At 36.7% G+C, this 22,315-nt stretch overlaps 5 protein-coding genes across 6 annotated transcripts; 1 reads left to right on the plus strand and 4 right to left on the minus strand.

Annotated features, from left to right (window-relative positions):
• Positions 1–855: 855 nt before the first annotated feature.
• On the minus strand, positions 856–2,932 carry LOC103836868 (UDP-glycosyltransferase 72B1). The gene has a single exon (XM_009113168.3). The coding sequence runs from the start codon at positions 2,548–2,550 to the stop codon at positions 994–996; it is 1,557 nt and encodes a 518-aa protein (XP_009111416.2). The 5' UTR covers positions 2,551–2,932; the 3' UTR covers positions 856–993.
• A 1,700-nt stretch (positions 2,933–4,632) lies between these two features.
• LOC103836869 (protein trichome birefringence-like 26) lies at positions 4,633–6,564 on the minus strand. Its single transcript, XM_009113169.3, has 3 exons — positions 6,276–6,564; positions 5,868–6,154; positions 4,633–5,590 (listed from the first exon to the last, which is right to left on the minus strand). Exons 1-3 carry the CDS (start codon positions 6,532–6,534, stop codon positions 4,838–4,840), a joined length of 1,299 nt encoding a protein of 432 aa, XP_009111417.1. The 5' UTR covers positions 6,535–6,564; the 3' UTR covers positions 4,633–4,837.
• A 1,113-nt stretch (positions 6,565–7,677) lies between these two features.
• On the minus strand, positions 7,678–10,866 carry LOC103836871. Its single transcript, XM_009113170.3, has 5 exons — positions 10,453–10,866; positions 8,675–10,324; positions 8,449–8,509; positions 8,135–8,361; positions 7,678–8,047 (listed from the first exon to the last, which is right to left on the minus strand). Exons 2-5 carry the CDS (start codon positions 10,276–10,278, stop codon positions 7,990–7,992), a joined length of 1,950 nt encoding a protein of 649 aa, XP_009111418.1. The 5' UTR covers positions 10,279–10,324; positions 10,453–10,866; the 3' UTR covers positions 7,678–7,989.
• A 2,333-nt stretch (positions 10,867–13,199) lies between these two features.
• LOC103836872 (mitochondrial adenine nucleotide transporter ADNT1) lies at positions 13,200–15,766 on the plus strand. The gene is made up of 8 exons (XM_009113171.3): positions 13,200–13,548; positions 13,905–13,953; positions 14,038–14,201; positions 14,281–14,318; positions 14,412–14,524; positions 14,614–14,727; positions 14,814–15,152; positions 15,225–15,766. Exons 1-8 carry the CDS (start codon positions 13,397–13,399, stop codon positions 15,306–15,308), a joined length of 1,053 nt encoding a protein of 350 aa, XP_009111419.1. The 5' UTR covers positions 13,200–13,396; the 3' UTR covers positions 15,309–15,766.
• Positions 15,767–15,970: 204 nt separating this feature from the next.
• On the minus strand, positions 15,971–18,877 carry LOC103836873 (G-box-binding factor 2). 2 transcript variants are annotated; one of them, XM_009113172.3, is made up of 13 exons: positions 18,752–18,877; positions 18,276–18,377; positions 18,147–18,194; positions 17,967–18,062; positions 17,796–17,876; positions 17,664–17,705; positions 17,415–17,578; positions 17,287–17,335; positions 17,144–17,192; positions 16,907–17,043; positions 16,735–16,812; positions 16,528–16,653; positions 15,971–16,437 (listed from the first exon to the last, which is right to left on the minus strand). In XM_009113172.3, exons 2-13 carry the CDS (start codon positions 18,348–18,350, stop codon positions 16,279–16,281), a joined length of 1,104 nt encoding a protein of 367 aa, XP_009111420.1. In that variant the 5' UTR covers positions 18,351–18,377; positions 18,752–18,877; the 3' UTR covers positions 15,971–16,278. The 2 variants fall into 2 exon arrangements, with proteins under 2 accessions (XP_009111420.1, XP_033136164.1); XM_033280273.1 differs by having other exon boundaries at positions 18,276–18,365; positions 18,752–18,858.
• Positions 18,878–22,315: the final 3,438 nt, after the last annotated feature.

A 22,315-nucleotide genomic window follows, 5' to 3' on the forward strand; every position in this document is an offset into this window, starting at 1 on the left:
TTCAACGTTTTACAAGTCATAAAACGACACGCTGTCTTCAGGTCCCACTCATGTTCTTTGTGTTGTGGCGATTAAACGCTATTTCACCTACTCCACACACACACACACACACACATTTATTTCTTCTTCGTCCATTTGTGGGGTCTTTTTCCTCCCATTGATTTTCGTCGGTTACCAGTTACCACTAAACAAAAAACGTTACAAAGTAATACGCAAACAAAATGGTCTGAAATCGATGTCTGACTGATATATGATGAGTGACGAGATTTAAACAAGTGTTACAACTGAAACAAACGGGTATTTGAAGAATCATTTCAAAGCTGAAACCATTTGTCACAAATCACCTACTACAAATTCAAACAAAACGCCTGCTACAAATTCAGACAAATGGACTCTGACAAAATTTATATCTTGAATTATAGTATATATTTTTCTTAAATATTATTATATCCATTTTGAAATAGTATATGTTTATGGGTTTTACACAGGTTAAACACATTTATTTGATTTTTTATAAACAAAATATCACTATTTATTTAGTTAAATACAATTAGTAAATAGTTAAACATAATGCATATTACAAATGGTCTTAAGATATAAACGATAATTAATTTGTATTGACATTTGAAAATATTATCTAATTTAAAACAAAAAAAAATAATAATATCAATTTGTTATAACAAGGTCTAAAACATTCATTTCAACGGGAAGCTAACATGGAACACAATGTATATAAGTTTTTGCGCTAAATCACTAACTCAGCACACCGTTAGTAAATATCAACTATTTTGAAAATGAGAAAGTATTAATTGGACCATTTGTAGCACTGTACAGGTCTTAACTGCACCATGCATCTAAAGCTTACTTAGTTACCAATAAATCAAAAGCTAACATCATTAAGGAAAAAGTAGTTGATGACACAAAAGCAGCAATAAAAACTATAAACATGCATAGACAAACACATACGAGACACATACATAAACAATTTCATATTCAGTGCTTGCCATTTTGCACTAACCCTTTTTGGTGGTCTTTCCACTTTAATGCAACAAGACTAAGTGCCTTTGTAGAGGACCCATCATCACTCAACACCCTACTAGCTCCTTCCTTCATTTCCTTCATCTTATTCCTCACACATTTACCTTCTTCACCTTCCATTAATCCCTTAACCACTCTAACCACCTCTTCTCTTCTCACCACCCCATCCTCCCCGGCACGAGCCCTGATCGCAACTCGAATATCTTCGGCCAACGAAACCGCATTCATCTTCTGCTCAGCGTATAATGGCCATGCAATGAGCGGAACACCGCTTACTATACTCTCTAGAGTCGAGTTCCATCCACAATGAGTCAAAAACCCTCCTGTAGACGAATGAGCTAGAATTTGGGCTTGTGGAGCCCATGAAGGGATCATAAAACCTCTGCCGTTGGTCCGTTCCAAGAAACCGGGTGGTAAATAGCTTAACGGGTCGGATTCGCTATGTGAATTGAAAAACGAAGCGTCAGCAACTTGACTCGGACTACGTATGACCCAAAGGAACCGTTGCTCGCTGTCTGCAAGACCAAGAGCAAGCTCATTTTGCTGCTCAAGCGTGAGTGCACCACCACTCCCAAATGAGACATACAAAACCGAACCGAGCGGTTGTTTATCCAACCACTTCAAACACTCGGCCTTTTCCACCCCGTTACTACCCTCTTGCTGACCAATGTTAACCAACGGTCCGATCGGATAAACCGGTGGTTTATCTAAACCCGGTTCTTGCAAGGCCTTGATAGCATTAGGCTCTAGCTCGAGAAAACTATTAACAAGAATCCCTTCTGCTTCTTTGTACCTCTTGGTGTTGTGGAGAAGCCATTTGTACGCGTCATTTTTCCGATCTTGAGCCGGGTCAAGAACATCTTTTCCAGACAACCGTACACACCCTGGGACCTTAACCGGTTCGGTTAACTCACCAAAGTCACACGACATCGTTTCGGCGAGTTTAGGAAAATGGAGAAAAAACGACAAGACGTTGGCCGTTGATGGGAAGAAAATATAAGGCGACACGTGGAACTCCTTGGCTACGTCGAAAGCGTCCGTACCAAAAAGATCGACGACGAGCACCGTCGGCAAACGCCCCTCCGCCGCGAACGTCTCGAAGACTCGCCGGAGCTCCGGGTTTGAACGGCTCACGGTGAGGGAGATGCGAGTCTCGATGCGAGCCGTCGGAGGGAGGTCGGTGAGGTCAGCGGGAGGGAGAAATACGGAGGAGAAGGAAGAAGGGAGAGAGTCAAGAACGGTTCTCTGAGCTTTTGACGGTGGACCTTCGCCGACGACGATGAAGGTTACGGAGAAGCCGTGGCGTTGAACGAGTCGTTTAGCGAACTGCACGAGTGGGATGAGGTGACCCATTCCTGGACTCGGTATGATCGCAACGTGAGGCGCTTTTGATTCTTCCATTGATGCAAACTTTTTTTGTTCTTTTGAAAGTTTTATGATTGCGTAACTTTTTTTTCTTTCTTTTTTGTATTTGATGAGGTATTGAGTAATGGCTTTATATAGAGAGTGCATGTGTGTATCATATTAACAGGGGAAAATAGATTTTGTGATATTTATTATTTTATTTTTAGCCTTTTTTTGAAAAAAATTTATTAGCGTTTGTAGAATGTTTTTTTTTGTTGTTGCCATGATATACTATGGTAGATTATTTGATTTTTTTTAAGAGAAAAGGAGATTTCACAAATTGTAAGTCGTTTTCATGTATATGTAGTTTTTTATTTTCTGATAATTTTTTAATTGGTTTAATAAATAAAGAATCTTGAAGAGATTATGGATAAGATGTTCTTGTATATATAATTTTTTGGCATGCATTTTATTTTATTTTTAGCGTTTCTACAATGTTTGTTGTTGTAGCCATGATCTACTTTTACTAAATTATTTGATTATTTAGGGAAGGAGATTTCAGAAATTTGTATTTTCCTTTATGTTTAAGTAGTTGGCATATATATAAAATACTATTTATTTTTGAAATTTTCATAATTTTATGTAAAAGTGACTGAGTTTATACGTGTCTCAAACTATTATTGATATAATATTGTCTGTTCAATTATTGGGAGGGGTTGTGAAATTGTTGAAAAATTCAGTGAGGACCAGCCTTTTGTGATTTGTGGGTCAAAAATATGTGCGCGTGTGAAGTGTCTTGGGCGCACGTGTGATATGTGATGCCATGCAAACGTAATGCTTGTGCAATGATTTTTTATGTCTTCCACGAGGATATCCATCGCGCGTTTTTCTTCGTTATTATTGTATTTTATAGCAATTTCTCCTCTTTATCAAACATTTATTCTATACATTCAAAAATAAAAACTCACATCTTCAAATATTTTGGGACACAATGGCGACGAGAAAAAAAGCATATAATCATTCATCGATAGATTACACTTTTAGCATATGTTTGAGTGAAAAAGGTGAAAGTGGGAATTATCTCAAAGCGCCCATAGTTATTGTAATGATTTATTAATTTGAATATGTCCCGCTGAATCACAATCAACAAAAAAGCCTATTAAATCATTTTTTTGTGGACGATGATAATCTTTATATCTTTGTCAATTCGACGTGTGCATCAGCAAGTTATGATGAATATCATCTATTTGCCAGGCTAGAATTATAATCGGATAAAAGAAGAGTGACAGATGGTTGACATATTTTGAATTTAACAATTTCCCCTTCCACTTTCTCAAAATAAAGTTTGACTTTAGGTTGCATAAATACATCAATTTTTGTAACAGAATACATCATTTTTTTTACTAAGAGGAACTGGGTTTAAGACTTAAGAGTTATAACCCCTTCGTTAACAGAGGATTATACTCTACTAGTGTTATGTTTGAATTTTGATATGACCTAAAATATCTCTTGATGAATACAATTTGATTAACTCTTGCGTCGACCCATTTGCCTACTCCATTTGATAGTATGTCTAAACATATTTCATAATACAAAAACCATTTTGGAATTAGAAAACAAACGTCACGGAACAAAATTCCTAAAAAGAGATCAAAAACGCATTTTGCCAAACTATGCAATTATATGCTTCCAACACATTCATTCATATATTTATTCTATAAACATTCATGGCATATTCGATTGCTAAAAGCTCATTTAAAGAACTTGTGTCAACTGTTTGAGGTTGATTAGTAAATGAAATTTCGTGACAATAAAAAGTAATAATAGCTTATTCTAAATGCTTTGTTTCTGAGTATCCGTTTACGACTTCATGAAACTTGGGTTTGAATGCACTAACTTAGAAAAACCGAGTCTACCAAACTGTCGTATCCAATACAAATAATTTCGTACATAGACATTATATATTTTATTTCTTTATTTATTTGAGCGAGTTAAACAATACTATTAAAATTATGCATTATTTGTTAAGATATGTCAAAAGATGCTGAAACAACCAAATGTTCGTCTTCGTCGTATGGCGTGTGTCAATCGTGACGACTGCGTCTGCGAATAAGGGTTCCAACACGTACCTAAGAACGGGCTAGACTGCGTCAGCTTATGTCGTAAAACGGCACGGTGTTTTTGCATTGACATTAGCCTTAGAAAATGAAAAGGCCCAATAGATGTAACTCTATATGGTTGGTTAGTATTTCTGAAAGAAAAACAAAATCATTTATAACATAGGTACATTATTATTATACGTTTAAGAGTAATTAAGACCATTACAAAAATGAAAAAAAAATATACAAATAGCATATACACGAACAAGTGGGAATTATAAACCGGAACTAACCACAAACAACACCGTTGTACGTTTAACAGTCCAATGAACATTTGATCCCCGTCATCTAAACCGTTACCGGTTAAGTATGGTCTCCACCATAACATCATTCCATGAATCAATCGGACCGGGTAAGCACCAATGCAGACAATCATTCTGAACACTGCTCTTAACCTTCCCTCCAGCAAAAGGATGCGGATGCCTGTACGGTCCCGGGTGCCCGTCTGGTCGGAGAAAAGACATCCCTGTCGTGTCCAACAGTCTAAAGTTGGTCGAGCCTTCTCCAAAATTCTGAAACACATCAAGCTCAACATCACGCATCACAGCATCAACTGTTTTTAACTTGGCCTCGGCTTCTTTAAAGGGCATCGTCCTGTTGCAGTACCCACCAGCGTTCCACTCTGCGGTTTCGAAATGGTCAGGTGTTGTGGTCCGGAACAGAACCAGGGGTTTGTGCGTTGAGTCACGGACGAAGTTTCGAACTAGCTTGAGGGTTTTGCGGTAGGAGTAATCGTATCCCAATTCTGTTAGGTTGTATCTACCGTGGCAGTAATGGGAGCCTGTGACTGTGTTGCTTTCGTGGAATATCGTTGCTTTGAGGAACCATTTTCCTCCGGAGATGACAACGTAGTCGAAGTTGGAGTACTGGTGAGTCCATTTGTGGTCGAGCTGGTCGAGGTAAAGGTGGATATCAGAGCTGGTGCCAAGTGTTTCGGATTTGACAAGGAAAGGAGACCAGATGACAGAGAGTGTGAAGTTGTGAGAAGGGAATCTCCAGATCTTGGATCTGAACTCCTTATCGTGGTAAATCTCCACCACTTCTTCTACCTAAACCGATAAACCATTAAGTCCTCAGTTTCTTGCAACCTAAGGAATCGTTCAACTTCTAATATCCCTCCATTTCACAAAAAATAAAAATAAATATTTCACAAAATTTTAAGTTCTCTATGCATATTTAACAAATTAAATATATTTTTTGTTAAATTCAAGAAATGTTTATTAAAATTATTTGTTTATATTTATAGGAAGTTGTATTTAATTTAACACATAATGAATGTTTTTTTAATATGTGTGTAAAAGTCTAAAAAGTCTATTACTTGTGTACCTGAGAGAGGATGCAGATGAGAGACTGGACATGGTTACGAGCGATGGAGTCTCCAATGAAAGCCCACCATTTGTTCCTGACTCTGTCGAGAAACTGAGATGAACTGAACCTAGGGAGGTCACAGTCACGAGGCTTCCATCTCCAGAAGAGATAGTTGACATCAGGGCGTCCGTTTAACATACAGTTCTGAAAATCCTGAATGTGAGGACATGAGTGATTGGTGTAGAGAGGACCCGCCGGATCAGGTATCCAATCCCCACTGAAAAGATCACACTTTGGCGACGAAACTGCACACACACACACACATGGTGAACACTAAAGTTGAATCCTTTTCGATAAATTTTGAAACTTCAACACTAATTCTTGAAACCCAATTGGAGGGTAAAGCTTGGGGAACGAGAATTGTACCGTTGCCGGAAGGAGATACAGGCGGGGAATCAAGGGCGATGAAGATTGGAGGAGGGACGGTGAAGCTGGAGATGATGAAGTAGTAAGCGAGAGCGACGAGGGAGAAGTAGACGGAGAATTTGAGGAAGGTTCGAGTGAAGGAGGAGGTGGAGGAGGGAGCAGAGGAGGAGGAGGAGGAGGAGGCGTAGTCTAGAGTTTGTTCGTCAAAGTTGGCGCCTTTGGGGGTAGCCAACAGCACTAATGTTAGTTGTTGCTCCATTGAAGAAGGGAAGAGAGACTGAGAGAGTGTGTTTGATGGTTTGGTGAAGGTACTACTGAATGCTTTTATAGTCATTGTTTAGAGAGGGCGAGTGATGAAGATATTTTTAGTTCGACTCTCTTATTTACTGTTTTGCCATTACAGTCTTTATTTAGCTTATTTCTTATCAGCACATTTTTAGTCGTCCTTGATTAGCATTGTTGTGAGTATTAATCTTGTCATTTATACTGTCCTGTCACATTTTAACAAAATTGGAAAGGATGTTAAATTATGGTTAGAAGTTAGAAAAGAGATTCTAGAGTTGTATTAAAAATAAAATTTTAGATTCTAAATGGTCTAATTTGTCCTGTTGTTTATTTTATTCGGATTTTTAGGAATAAGTTAGAGATTTTTTATTATAATGAGAAGGACATGCATTGCTTTTTGGTCCTCACGCCTCTTATCTCATATCTGGTTGGTGTTATCTCCACTGCATTTCGCTCCAACAATATCATCAACCTTTTCATGGAGCTTGGAACTTGGCAATCAACACTCATTTTGATATTTTGGGCTCGGGGGTCTAATGATTTTTTTGTTAGACTATATTCGTAATTACTTGTTTTGATTTTATGATTAAAAATGAGAAATGCAATCTGTTTCTTTCTCCTCCTTTTTAATTGTAAACCTTTATTTCAAAAGAAAATTATAATTTTGTTTAAATATTTGTAGAGATATAAAGAAACCTATAACTTCGATTTTTCAATGTGAAATTTGCATGATACTCTGTGGACAGTAGCTCCGTTTATATCTCCCCTGTTTTTATCATGCTCGTCACAAGTTTGGTATCATTTTATTCTTTTTCTGTTTCTGTAGGAAATAATAATACATGAAAAAAAAAAAACGAACGGACCACGAGGCCAGTCAGATCAGTTTCTCTATCTTGTTTTATATGGAAATTGGGCCCATGGAATCTACAGTCTGTTGTTAGTTGTCACGTAGTAAGAGCTATTTTAGAAACGTGAAAAACTAGTCCATAAGCCTAAAGAAAAATCATTACGATTAACCATTAACTAAACACTATAAATGTATCATTTGCGTTGTCCTCTAAACACCTGCGGCGTTAGAAGTCCATTTGACACATAAAAGACAGTACATGTAATGATGTAAATGTAGTTAACGGCCGTTTTGCCATTAATTAAAAACATATAAAAGTTGTAGGCAATTCATTACACACAATCTATAACCAACATCGACCAAGAATCACAAAACGGTTTGGTCTGCTTGGAACATGAAAAAGAAAGAAGAAATATTACAAACAACAAACCTTATACCAACATAACCCGGTTCGTATAAGTAAAAAAAAAAAAAACCTAACCAATGTCATGAGTAAAAAAGCACGCTTTACATTTAGGGAAAAAAAAAAGACAAATCAATAATATGAAACAGAACCATTTTGGTGGTGCTTGTGGGAGCTTTTCATGAAGCTAATGATCTTGGAACTCTCATACCAAACCCATGCTTCACCTTATCAACCCTGTTTCACAAGTTATTTAAGCACATTTCAACAAAACTTCAAACTTAAAAAAAGACACTTATATATCTAGTGTAATTATTGGCTTACGTTGGGGCTAATTTGCCAAGGCTTTTAAGCTCTTCCCCTGACTCTCCATCAAGGATTCTCCCTGATATATCAAGAATGTAAGAACGGTTCTTGTCACGAGGAAGACCACGACCGGCTAGTAACTCCAAGTCTCTCTTGTGAAGCTCTCTTCCATTCACATACACTTCTGTGTTCCCTGCACCGCAGTTATCCGGCATTGGATGATGGCTAAACTCCTCAATAAATGGCTGCATCAACAAACAACAATGTAACTCATCAATCTGATGAATCCTGATTCAATAACCAACCCAAGAGAAGAATGTGAAGGCACTTACAGGTATTATACCCAGACAAGGTTTGCCCATTACTCCCCAGAACCCAGCTCTGTAGTCATACCTGAATCATAGACAATAAATCAGAAACCGAAAAACACAAGGGACTCTGGCCATTGTGTCTCAGAGGTCCCAGTTCGAGTGACCGCCGAGACGAAACTAATATTATTTTGGGCCTCCTGGTACTCAAAAATAAAAAAAGAAAGGTTGAAGTTAATGGCATCATTACCAGTACTTTCCAGCTTGGACAGGTCCAGCTAACTTCTCAGCACTGCTAACTCGCTCTTCAGGTATAAGATGTCCATTAACCCAAACTTCTAACAACTTCCCTTGATCATCAGTAGAGGACCTCGTTGTCACCTCCGTGGAGCCAGACTCGCTTCCTTTTCTACTTCTTGGTCTATTGTTATTGTTGTTGCTGTCTTCTCTTCCGTTTGAGTCTTCAGAGATCTCTGTGTTAGAGTATCCGTTGTAAGAAACCTCCGTCTCCGTAGCTAATGACTCAGGCTTTACCGAGTCTTGTTTCGTGAAAAACTCTTGCTTATCAGGCTTGTGATAACCCAACTCCGCCATCCCGTACGCGAGCGCAGCTCGGTTTACATTGGAATACTCGAAAAGTTCAAGGAGACTAGCACTCTCTGAAGCAGCTGGCTCTGTAGCTTTTGAGCCTTTAGCTCGTCTACGAACAGACTTGACCTCCTTCTTTTGTAGACTTTCACTGGAAATGCTCAATCTTTCTACATCATCTGAGAGCTGAGATTCAGACCGGATGCTTTTTGTTGTGTTATGGTGATTCCTTATTGGTTCTTCTTCTTCTTCATCTTCATCTTTACGTGGAAAATCACTGCCTGAGTTGTTGAAATCAACAGAAGACTGTTCTTCCACTGCCACCACTGTGCTTCTATCCTCAACCTCTATAGAGACAGACTCTGTTGCTCCCTCATTACCAGAAGAGAAGACGAGTTTCTTCTCGACGATCCTGAAACTAATAACTTCAGAGCAAGCACCGCATTGCAGCTTATGCTGCTGCCTCTCCTGAGCCAAAAGCTTCCTCTTAGGCAAACACAACAGCTCAAAGCAACTATGACAAGCTATAAAAGGAGCACCACCAGCAAGAGGATGGCAACGACGTGCGTCATCGTTAACAGAAACAGCTTTCTTAACATACCCACGAGGGAAAGCACCAGCACCGCCCATCTCAGAGTCAACATCACTAGGCCACCTAGCGTAACCACCACCTCCTCCACGAGGATCTGAGGAGGTCACGGAAGAAGGGAAACTCGGACTGTTGTTGTAGAGTCTCTGGTGAGAAGAAACAGGGCTGTAGGGAAGCATGTCGCTGTATCTACTTGGCGTAGCTGGAAAGAATGAACCCTGGTCGACTATATCAGCACCAATGTCAACGTAATGAGTTCCAGGATACGGACGAGGAGGGTAAGGAACAGGAGGCGGTCTTCTATAAGGGTCTTGATGATAACCATGAACTGGTCCAGGGTAAGGATAAGGTTCTGGATAAGGATGTTGGTAGTAATAAGAAGGTCTGAGGAACTGCTGATTCTCGTTGACTACACTGCCACCACGAAGGAGGTGGTCTTTGATTGAGTCTAACCTTCTAAGAAGCTCAGCACGTTCTTGCTCAGTGTACTCGATAGGGTTGGTGGTGGTTGTGTTCTTAGAGGAAGTGTCTGAAGCGTAGTTTGGGTCAGAAAGGTCTTGGCTTTTGCCAGATCTTTGAGACCCGAGACGCGAGTGTTTCTCTTCGTCGGTTCTTGAAGAGCCAGCATCTGATCTACTACCATCTGGGTCGTATGCATCATCTTCTCGTGACCTCATCAAGACTGCTTTTTTTTTTTCAAAGGGTTTTGCTTCGTGATTTCAACTGCAATTATATATCAAATAGATAAAATTCGAAAATCTCAGATCGAAAAGTTTCAATTTTGAGTTGATGGGCACCAAGCAACTATCGAGCTTATCATCAGTACACCAAAATTGAATAATCAAACGAACCTTGAATTCTGATGATCTCCGGTTAATCAATAGACCAAAGCCTTTAGATATAATCTCTTTTGACGCCACCAGAGAGTTTTGTTTTTGTTGTTAAGAAGTAAATGTCTGCGTGCTTACTACCAAACTTGAGCTGTAATGTTTTGATTAAAAATAATTATTATTTTTCTCGCATTTGTACTTCTGTTTCTGGGGAATCTAGAAGGAAAAATAATGGATGATAAGATTTGAAGGAAAATAAGGGAGGAGGAGGATGAAGGATTAAAATCAAACTTGTGATAGTTTTTGATTTGATAGCCTTCTTTTAAGTTTTGTGGAAAATTTTACTTTTGAGGGGGCGCGTCCGTACGTAAGCGCGTGGAAGGCAGAGTATGAATGGAGGCTGAGTTGAGAGGATTGACTAGGTCTCGTTGACCCCAATAGATAAGCAGACCACGACCATATATATAAATAAAATTATTAGTTTTTTTTTTATAAATACAATGTGAATATGATTGTTTACCGACAAGTAGTTTAGTTAATTACATTTTATCACAAAATTCCATAGAAGTGAACTACAAAGAATATTCATTCATTTTATTAGGAACAAATAAACGAAATTTCCTTTATATATTTACAGGTACTTTCATGTTCAAAACATTTCCAGATAAGTGAACTACAAAGAATATTCTCATTTTAGTAGGAACAGATAAACGAAATTTCCTTTATATATTTACAGGTAGTTTCAATGTTTCGTGTTCAAAACATTAGCATGAATCTTTGTTGTTCTATATCTCCCTCTTTTGCAATAAGTTGCTAAGCAACATCATTGTAAAACTCTCAAAATGGTATGTAATTTTAACATTTGTATCAAAAAAAAAACATTAGCATGAATCTCAGAATATACAGTACAATTATAATTAATGTCCGGGTCGTTCGGGAAACTAATATCAGCAATATATTTTCTTTATCCACTTAAAAGAAAAACATTCATACTATAAACTTTTATATATGTAGCAACTTGAAAAAAGAAACTTAAAATTGAATGTTATCTTACTTTTCATTTGACCGTACCGAAAAAAGAAGAAAAATGTTTCAGTTTTGTTTTTTCAACAACCTGGATCATATAACTTCTGATGATTGCAAGCGTTTGATTTAGAAATATGTAAAAAAGTCGTTCTATGGTTGCCTACATTTTTTTGTTTGTTCAAACTCTATAAGAGCCTACAATTTGTAAAAAGTCGCTTTATTGTACAATTTGTACAAAAGGAGAAAGAAATTCGATGCTACAGTATGTAAGTCGCATTTTGACTATAATTTTGTCGTGATAAAAGCTACAGCTGTATATTCTTCATTTCCTCTACGATCATTAAAGATGTTACTCCACTTGCCTTATCTAATGTACATACATACACACACATAAATACGATTTGACAAATTAGAAGATAACTAAATGCAATTTGGTAGACTTAAACGTTGACTAATGACAAGCAATTTTCGTACTCGAAGGTATATATGCAGAATAAGAAAAAAGAGTTTAATGGGCAGAAATTCATCAAAATACGAGTTGTCTCAGCCTAAAGACCGGCCCGGAATTCATTATCTACTTGATAAGTGGCTCAATTTGTTTGGGTCCATAACAGGCCCATTTTATGGGCTTAAGATACAATTAACAGTAAATGATAACATGTTATATTATTAACTGGACAATTCAAGTAGTGGCTATCACTGTATGTAAGCTTTTTGATGTGTGATCTGAAGACTTTTTGCATAGAATAATAACCTACAAGGCTTTTGGTATTTGATTCTTTATCCGCTGTGGTCCTACATTCCCTTTTTTATACACACATCTATGTCTAAATACACATACATCAACATTTATATTTTTTTTTTCAAAACGAAAATAATGATACATAAACCAAACATAAAAGCTCGATGTGGATTTTTGGTGCTAATAATGAGGTGATGTTGTCATTTTTGGGTATTCTATGTCCCCTCCAAACTACGAAAAGCCAAAATAAAAAACAAGGCACAATTGTAATTTAGTGTTTTGATACTTGCATGATATATCACCTTGGGAAAATATATGGCCTAGTTGCTATACTTAAATGAAGAAAATGCTTGTAAAAATAGTTATAAGATTTACTATTTGTTCATTATTTCCATATTAAGCCCAACATTATGTTAATAAAACAAATAAATATACTAGCTTGTTTCATTACAACATAACGAATCTTAAAGTATGTGGAGTACGTATTGTGAGTATTTAAATAAGAAATTATATTTTTGATTTTAATGAGTCCACAAAATTTTATGTGGTTTAAAACCTTAACTTTTGTGTCCGATCATTTAGTGGGACTAGCAGAATTAAACAGTAACACCATCTTCACGTGGCGCACATATACGAAAAGAGTATATCTTACGCGATAAGTGACAGGCGTAGGATAAAACGTTGCAAACTAGTCCTTATACTAATAGTTTTATGCATATAACTCTTCAAGTACGAAAATTGCAAAATCAACTCCTAATCTGATTATTTGTTTTTTACAGTAAAAGCTCATCATCCGATTAAAACTTTGCAGTATAACCCTCATGTGTATAATTTCGAAGTACATACCAATTGTGGTGTATATCCATTAATGTTTGTTAAATGCGGAAGTGTTTTTACATCCTTTGATAGTAGAAGGGCTGTTTTTAGAAAACGTAGGTTAGTCAAGGGTTTGATTAGCAAATATTAGAAAGAAAAGGCTGACTTTAAAACGGCGTCGTCGTCATCACTCGGGGGCTTAATCAGTAGGTTGTTGTCTCTTGGCGTTTGATAATCGCCGCCGGTAGATTTGATTCGAGAGACGTTCTTCGATCTCTCTTCTCGTTAAAATCCTAAACTGTATTGGGTTTTTTCGTTGAGAGATCGTGAAGAAATCTTCTGAGATCGTAACCGTAGTGGAGTGATTGCGATTATCGATCGATGGCATCAGAGGATGTGAAGAGGAGCGAATCGGCAGCTGTATCAACGATCGTGAACCTGGCGGAGGAAGCGAGGGAAGGAGTCAAAGCTCCGGGCTATGCTGTCCTCAGCATCTGCAAGTCTCTCTTCGCCGGTGGCGTCGCTGGTGGAGTGTTAGTTTCCTTTTCTCTCTCTTCATTTCTCTTATGGACTGAGTATGATTGTTCATGGGTTCTCATAAAAATCAAAACTTTATTGATATTTGAATCTGGTAGCTGACATTAAGTGTAGTAGATCGATCAGTCACTGACCCTTTTTTTTTTATCTTCCTTGAATTCAAATATAGATAGAGGTTTATGTACGGATGGTTAATAAAAGGTAGATGAGTAGAAAGTGTGAGTCTTTACTTGAAATGAAAGTGTTTAGTCACTTTATCTTTTCACTCTTTGTGTTACTTTCGATGCACGCATTTTGTTTTCTTTGGGTTAATATCTGAAAGGAGATTGCGTGTTTTTTTTATTATTATCAGGTCACGAACTGCAGTTGCACCTCTGGAAAGGATGAAAATATTGCTTCAGGTTAGTTGGTTTCCTCTTTTTGTTTTGAAGCATTTAAAATGACTGGAGAGTGGAGACTTAACATGTTCATTGCCAATCACGTAGGTGCAAAATCCACATAACATAAAGTATAGTGGGACGGTCCAAGGGTTGAAGTATATTTGGAGAACCGAGGGACTTCGTGGTCTGTTCAAAGGAAACGGCACCAACTGTGCTCGTATTGTTCCAAACTCTGCTGTGAAGTTTTTCAGCTATGAGCAGGCTTCCAAGTAAGGCCTTCTTTATCTTCTTTTCTATTGATTCTACTCGATTTATACTTCTGTCTAATCCGTGCTCTCTCTCTGTTAGGGGTATACTGTACTTGTATCGTCAGCAGCCAGGAAATGGTAAGTTGATTTCACCATAAGATTCTTTCTTGTTCCCTATTGAATGATATTATTACCTATCACTTAGTCTTCTTGTTTTTTCCGCTTCTACAGAAAATGCACAACTGACTCCTGTTTTACGGCTTGGAGCTGGTGCAACTGCTGGAATAATAGCCATGTCTGCAACATACCCGATGGATATGGTTCGTGGAAGGCTAACTGTCCAGGTAACGTTTTGTACCACCCCAAGCTTTGTAATTTGCTGGAGCCTTATTTGTCATCTTTGTTAACTCTGCAAACGTGGATATGTGCACAGACGGCAAACTCTCCTTATCAGTATAGAGGAATTGCACATGCTTTGTCAACTGTCCTTCGAGAGGAAGGTCCACGAGCCTTGTACCGTGGTTGGCTTCCATCAGTGATTGGAGTTGTAAGTCTCGTTTCTTTTTCATCAGTCTTAACATATTATTCACTACAAGTTTAGCCATATCATGAGACTCTTGTGATACTATGCAGGTTCCATATGTGGGATTGAACTTTGCTGTCTACGAGTCTCTAAAGGACTGGCTAGTCAAAGACAATCCTTTCGGACTAGTGGAGAACAACGAGCTGACCATCATAACGAGACTCTCGTGTGGTGCCATAGCTGGAACGGTTGGTCAGACAATTGCTTATCCACTCGATGTGATTCGTAGGAGAATGCAAATGGTGGGGTGGAAAGATGCTTCCTCTGTCGTTACAGGCGAGGGGAGAAGCAAGCTTGAATACAACGGTATGGTTGATGCATTTAGGAAGACAGTTCGTCATGAAGGCTTTGGAGCATTGTACAAGGGTTTGGTCCCCAACTCAGTGAAGGTTCGTTTCTTATAACAGAACCCATTCTCTTTCTATTTTCTTATAGACTAAACATTTGTCGTGTTGGTATAGGTTGTACCATCGATTGCGATTGCGTTTGTGACATATGAGATGGTGAAAGACGTTCTAGGAGTGGAGTTTAAGATATCAGACTGAGTCCATTTGATGATGATGTATTCAAGAAGAGAGAGGGAGCACCACACTTCTATTTTTGTAGCCAGAGGAGAGACAGAAGAGAAGTTTTAGGGGCTTTTTATTTCAATCTCCTTTCAGCATCCTTGGAAGGGATAAAAGGCTATAGGTCATTCATTAGCCAAACCTTTTGTTTTCTTTTTCGTTCTTTCTATTTATAGATTGAGTTTTCTTCTGAATTATAATAAAGTCAAGAGGCCAACCTTTATCAAAAACATTCAAACCTGTTTGCTGCTGGAGCTTGTGTTTGCAGGTTTTGGTTGGGTCTTTTGACAAAGTTATCATCATTGTTATGACTCTCTTATTGGTTACTCGTGTATTAGTTAAATAATTCTGCATTTCTCTTGTATCTTGTAAGATAAGATTCATGATGTATGCTAGCTACTCTCAAGTGTTTTATGTATCGAATCATATCTTCTCAAGTCAAGTCATAAACATGGCAGACTACATTTCAAAGAAACAGATTCACAGACAAGAGAGAAGGGTTTATGGTTAAAAAAAATGATAATAGTGTGTTCATTTTGGAGATTCGTTCTCTGTTTTATCGTTTGAGGGAAGCATGTGGATATATATATAAGAATAAATGACAAGTATTGCAACAACACGTAAATGTTAAAAACAAAACACACAAAAAAAGAGTGTTTTATAAAAGACGAAACACACACGATCATGAAGCAGAGAAACCATCAAAATAGGTCTCTCCTCATCTCAATCCATTTGCTTGTATAAAAATATAACTAAACCTAATCAAACATCACCAATCAAGTGGTCGCAGATCAGATCACGCTCTGAGTCTCTTCTGCTTAAGGATATTACATCAGTTTCTGTTCACCATGCAGAGAGCTACAAATCTAAGGGAAAAAAAATCTTTTTAAGAAGTTACAATCAGAATCCATTAGAAGACATGAAGTGGGTTCTTCCTTTTGCGTCACAGTCAGCTAGCCGCGACAGAATCGGTTCTTAGACTTACGTTTAAGAGTTGCTGTTCCGCATTCTTACTACTACTACTAGTACCTGATACAGAGCTGTTGTTCTTATCAACTCCAGATATTAGGTTCTCTGTTTTCCCAGTTGCTTGCGCTTTCAGTTGATCCTATATAGGGAATATTAATATGTTAATAATGACAAACACACTCATGAATGTATTCAGAATGTGTGATGTGATGAGTTAGTAGACTGTTACCAATAAAGCTTGGTTCTCCAGCCGTAGTTTCTCAGACTCATCGTTTAGTTGGCCCAGTTTTGACCTCAGAGTCATGTTCTCAGCAACTAGTGCATCAACCTTGACGGAGAGTTCTTCAGTTTCAGCCTATGTAAACAAAACAACACAACACATTTAGTCATTACAACTTATATAAATCTGTTAGCTACAAGCGTTAGTCTTAATCACCTGCTTCCTCAGTCTTGACCTTCTAGCAGATTCTCTGTTTGACTGTTTTCTCTTCTCTCGTTTAACCTCTTTTTCATTCTGCATATAAACAATTGCCACGCCAAAGTTACTACAACCGCTCACAATTTCAAACACATATGTATGAGTGAAAGAATGATATAAGCAACTTTACCCAGACTTCATGAGGCGCACCAGGGAATGGCTGTGGGAAATCCAAAACTGTGGGCATAACAGGAGTCCCCATAGTCACTGCCTGTTTCTCACTTTCATCTCTTAGAAGAGGAACAATTTGAGATGAAGGCTTCCCATCTACCAAGACCAAAGAAAGACTTAGTTAGTACTCATCAGTTTTGCATAGTTATAAACATTGAAGCACACAACTACTGTGGTTGTGGTGTCTTTTTTATACCGTTGTTTGGTGATCCTTCCCGGCTTCTTTTCTTCCTAGACTGTTCTCCCTGTGGTAAGAAAATACATGTTGTATATAAATAAAGAAGCAAAAAAAAAAGAGATTAGTAAATTAAAAACTAGTTCAAAGGAGTCCGTCCATACCCCAGTTGTATTCCCATCACTACCATTGCTGGAATCATCATTCTCAGAACTAATGATATAAAAAAAAAAACATACTGTTAGATTCTATCTAAGAATGAAAAAGTAATGACACAAGTTTCTTGAAAAACCTCTGAGAATTCTTAGGTTCACTGCTATGTTCACCACTCCCAGATTTGTTATTGCTTATAGACATTGCAAGTCCATCAAATTCTTTCAACTTTTTCATGAACCCCTGATCCGTGTTTCCAGATGAGTTAGCTGGATGAGCTTCCAAGTTCAACGGAGTTGCAACCTGCAAAAAACATTCTCAAATCGTTTAGCAACCATTCACACAGAAGAGAAACAAAAAAAAAATCATGAGATAAATAAAGACTTACAACAGGTGTTGCTTGAGAAGCAGGCCCTTGTGGTTGTGAGCCCTGATAGGAATGTAAGACCATCATTATTCAGAAGAAGAAAAAAACAGGTAGAAGATTTGGACATTTGCAAATGAAGAAGGGGATGATTACCATTTGAAGAGCAGGATGAGCATAGACTCCACCAGGAGGACAAAACGGTGGATATGGTGTTCCATAAGGAGCCATCATTGGCTGGAATAATAGTATTGAAGAAAAAGCCATACTCAAAATACAAAATAACACAAGTAGCATAAGAAAAACCTTAAAAGAAAAAAGAAGTACCGAAGGAGAGCCCCAGATATAAGGAGGAGGTGGAGGAGCATGACCATTTGAGTTGTAATATTGAGGAGTTATGGCTACTCTTGGTCCATAGTACGCCTACCAAATCATTAAAAAGCTAAATCATATATATATATGCAGAACAAAAAACAGAGGGGGGTAGCAATTAGCAAAATCACACACCTGCATAGCAGCCCAATCATGATGATACACATGAACATTGCTTTGCTCCTGCAAAAAAGGAAAAAAAAAAAGAACATTCTCATACAAACAGATCTAGTGAACCAAACCATATCAGCTTCCATTACTTACAGGAGGAGGAGGAGGAGCTTGTACTTGTGCTGGCTTGTCAGACTGTGTGGTCTTTCCTTCTTCGTTGCTTCCCATTGCTCGATTCAGACACTGACACAGTAACTTAAAAACGAAACATAAGAAAAATAAAATCTTTCAGTAATTGCCGTCAAAAAAAAGAACATAACATCTAGAGGAACAGTGTTTGATTACACTTAGATCTCCGACATCAAAACGAAACAGATTTTTTAAAAAATGAGATCCGAGTTACTAAGAATTCAAATTTGACTTTCTCAAGTCAAAAAAATTTACTAGAAAATACACAATTAATCTACCTCAAATTTCAGTGAATTATTCAGAATTTTAAAACTAAAAAATTCTGAATAATTCACTGAAAGCTACGAATCCAAAAAATCACCACCAGCAGTTTCGAGACAATTAAATATAATTCGAATTGCTTCAATAAGAAAAAAAAAAGAATTCGAATTTGAAGTTACCTTGTCTCTCTCTCTCTCTCTCTCTCTCTCTCAGAGTCGCAGAAAGGTTTCTCTCTCTAGAACCAGAGAGTTCGGTGCAGGGAGGAAGGGAAGCGCCAAAGGCTTATACACACGTCACCGTACACGTGTCGTAATCTGCAAGGGCTAGTAAAGTTGGCGCGTGTGCTGAGCTGGCTACCCATAGATCTAATCTGTAGGGATTTATTATTTATTAAAAGTCTTATTGGTACACGTACCCCTAATCTCTACCGTTCATCTTGAGATGACTACAAAGTCTGACGTGGTGCTGATTTTGATTCCTTTTTTTTTTAAAGAGAACTAAACTATAGTGTATAATTCATTTGAGATCCACGGTTGACAAAACGTGGACTTACCTAACTAGCCATCCTTTTTTTTACCCCCTCCCTTCAATGACTTTGGTTAACTTTTAGATCAAGATCGATGACTCATATTCATTTCATCTGCTGGTTGAAAGTAATATTTTTTTTTACCACTAGTCCCTACTAAGATCTACTGTCTTGTGTCGGCCGTTAGTGGTTTTGAGATGACGTGTCCCATTAAATTAAGGGAATAGTAAGGTGGTCCCTACGGACAACGTGGGATTCGACGCCAGCTTGTCTACTTTTTTTCTCCAAATCTTTAAAGGAGATGACTTCGCCACGTTGGATTCATTATTTAGATAATTACAATAATTAAAGGAGGGATATTAAGAATAAGAAAGGGGTATTGAGAATAAGTTTTTTTTTTCTGATTGGGGGAATTAGATTACTCTCCCATTTACGTCAATACCCTCCTTTCGTAGTTGGGTTTTTTAGATCAGGCCCAACTCTCAAGTGTCCTTTCGTTTGGTACAACTCTCAAAAACAATAAGCAAAGTAACCAAGTTTATTATTATACATACAAACTTATAGTTATGTGTTGTCTCTCCATTGAATTTTAATTATTCAAACTAGTTTTTTGATTGCCTGTTTAACTATTTATTTCCACCCAAAACTTTCAGAGGACAGCCACAGGCCCACAAATAATCTATCAACCCAAAGAAAACTGAAAGAATGGGCTTTGTTTGTTTCTTGTTCTGCTGGAAAAGAATTCTAACACAAGTAATTAACACAATAACTAGTTTCTGAGAGAAATGGGTCCTGTTTTAAACAGAAGACTAGCTTTCTATCTTCTTATCGTGTGATCATTGTGATTTTCTCTTCGTATAAAGCTGATTCGAGATGTAACTTTAAAGCTACTTTTCGGAGACTCAATGTGACCTATGATATGAGGGTTTGGGGCTGCTTTCTCAACTCAATCCGGTCCATGGGGAATGACTTATTAGGATAAACCGATTGGTTGTGCTTCAGATGGCCGTCTCATCATTGGTCTTTTGGGTAACTCTTACATATTCCATATATATGTATCAATATATTCAAGAAGGCTTCAACCAGACTTCAACTTTGTGAATGTTTTTGTTGAAATTATATATCAAATTTTATTTAGAAAAGACCATCACTAATATACATATATGAAATTCGAGTCAATCTATACTTACCGCATTTTCATTTAAGTTGAAAGCCTAGAAAAATTAACATCTTGCATAAGATAAAAAATACATGTGTATATTTGTATGTTAATATACAGAGAAAATCAATTTTATTTTTCCTATTATTTTGGGCTTATAAATCTGAAACAAGAACCATAGCTACATTTGCATGGCACGTCCACGACGGCCAAACCTTGCCATGGTCCGTAAAACTAGGTGAGTTGTCATGGAATTCACAATACAGAGGCTGCCAACCACTGTACTTTTGTGGTCATTTTCGATGGTTCGATATCATATTCTCTGTATACACAAAGTCCATGCGAAAATATTGAATTTTTCGGTAAATACTATATATACTAAAGCTTATGATCTTTAATGTTCTTTTAAAAATTTCAAACACATTCTACACTTGTATTAATGTATATTAAACTCTCTTTCATGGTATATAGACATCGTTTTAACTTTTTGTTAATTAATTTAGTAAAACTTCATAATTCTTCTTAAATTGGTAGACTAACCACTATAAAATCACTATTTTTAGAGAAACGGAGACAACAAAAGTTCCAAACCTATTTGACCTTCATCATATGTTAGTAAATGATGCAACTATGTATTAAAATAATATTTTTATATTTTGATTTTTTCTCAAAATCTATGTGCTATTTACTGAAGCCTATGATTTTTCGGTAAATATTCTATTTACTGAAGCCTATGATTGTTATTGTTGTTTTAAAATTTCTAAACACTATCTACATTTGTATTAATGTATATTAAACTCTATCTCCTGGTACATGAACATCGTTTTATTTTTTTGTCAATTAATTTACTAAAACTTCATAATACTCCCTAAATTGGTGGATTAACCACTATTAAATCACTATTTTCTAGAGAAACGGAGACAACAAAAGTTTCAAACCTCTTTGACTTTCATCATATGTTAGTGCATGATGCAACAATGCATTAAAACAATATTTTCATATTTTTAAATTTTTCACAAAATCTATATGTTAACCACCCCCCCCCCCCCCCCACACACAAAATTATTGAGTTTTTCGGTAAATTTTCTATATACTGAAGCCTATGATCTTTAGTGTTGTTTTAAAATTTCTAAACACATTATACATATGTATTAATGTATATTAAACTATCTTTCATGGTGTATGAGCATCGTTTTAATTGTTTTGTCAATTAAATTAGTAAAACTTCATAATACTCCATAAATTGGTGGACTAACAACTATAAAATCGCTATTTTCTAGGTAAACAGAGACAAGAAAAGTTTCAAACCTTTTTGATCTTCATCATATGTTAGTTAAGGATCCAACTATGCATTAAACAATATTTTTGAATTTTTGAATTTTTTCTCAAAATCTGTTGACCCCTACGAAAATATTGAATTTTTCGGTAAATGCCTTATATACTGAAGTTTATGATCTTTAGTGTTGTTTTAAATTTTTAAACACATTCTACACTTGTTTTAATGTATATTAAACTCTATTTCATGGTATATGGACATCATTTTAATTTTTTTGTCAATTAATTTAGTAAATCTTCATAATACTCTCTAAATTAGTGGACTAACCACTATAAAATCACTATTTTTTAGAGAAGCGGAGACAACAAAAGTTCCAAATCTCTTTGACCTTCATCATATGTTAGTGAATGATGCAGCTATGCATTAAAACAGAATTTTCATATTTTTGAATTTTTCTCAAAATTTATGTGTAACCCCTACGAAAATATTGATTTTTTTGGTACATGCTCTATATACTGAAGCCTATGATCTTTATTTTTGTTTCAAAATTTCTAAACACATTCTACATTTTTATTAATATATATTAAACTTTCTTTCATGGTATATAGGCGTCATTTTAATTTTTTGTCAATTAATTTAGTAAAACTCCATAATACTTCTTAAATTGGTGGACTAACCACTATAAATTCGCTATTTTATAGAGAATTGGAGACAACAAAAGTTTCGAACCTCTTTGACCTTCATCATATGTTAGTTTAGGATGCAACTATGCATTAAAACAA

This window comes from Brassica rapa, chromosome A09, assembly GCF_000309985.2.
Source record: "Brassica rapa cultivar Chiifu-401-42 chromosome A09, CAAS_Brap_v3.01, whole genome shotgun sequence".
NCBI lineage: Eukaryota > Viridiplantae > Streptophyta > Magnoliopsida > Brassicales > Brassicaceae > Brassica > Brassica rapa.

Coding starts and splice junctions, on each gene's coding strand:
- LOC103836868 (XM_009113168.3), bottom strand. CDS start 2,550: ATGCACTCTCTATATAAAGCCATTACTCAATACCTCATCAAATACAAA.
- LOC103836869 (XM_009113169.3), bottom strand. CDS start 6,534: ATGGAGCAACAACTAACATTAGTGCTGTTGGCTACCCCCAAAGGCGCC. Junction 6,155..6,275: donor TGTATCTCCTTCCGGCAACG/GTACAATTCTCG, acceptor GTGTGTGTGCAG/TTTCGTCGCCAAAGTGTGAT. Junction 5,591..5,867: donor TCATCTGCATCCTCTCTCAG/GTACACAAGTAA, acceptor TTATCGGTTTAG/GTAGAAGAAGTGGTGGAGAT.
- LOC103836871 (XM_009113170.3), bottom strand. CDS start 10,278: ATGAGGTCACGAGAAGATGATGCATACGACCCAGATGGTAGTAGATCA. Junction 8,510..8,674: donor GTCCAAGCTGGAAAGTACTG/GTAATGATGCCA, acceptor TCTATGATTCAG/GTATGACTACAGAGCTGGGT. Junction 8,048..8,134: donor CTTGGCAAATTAGCCCCAAC/GTAAGCCAATAA, acceptor CTTGTGAAACAG/GGTTGATAAGGTGAAGCATG.
- LOC103836872 (XM_009113171.3), top strand. CDS start 13,397: ATGGCATCAGAGGATGTGAAGAGGAGCGAATCGGCAGCTGTATCAACG. Junction 14,202..14,280: donor AGCTATGAGCAGGCTTCCAA/GTAAGGCCTTCT, acceptor TCTCTCTGTTAG/GGGTATACTGTACTTGTATC. Junction 15,153..15,224: donor TGGTCCCCAACTCAGTGAAG/GTTCGTTTCTTA, acceptor GTGTTGGTATAG/GTTGTACCATCGATTGCGAT.
- LOC103836873 (XM_009113172.3), bottom strand. CDS start 18,350: ATGGGAAGCAACGAAGAAGGAAAGACCACACAGTCTGACAAGCCAGCA. Junction 18,195..18,275: donor AAGCTCCTCCTCCTCCTCCT/GTAAGTAATGGA, acceptor CCTTTTTTGCAG/GAGCAAAGCAATGTTCATGT. Junction 17,706..17,795: donor CTCATCCTGCTCTTCAAATG/GTAATCATCCCC, acceptor CATTCCTATCAG/GGCTCACAACCACAAGGGCC.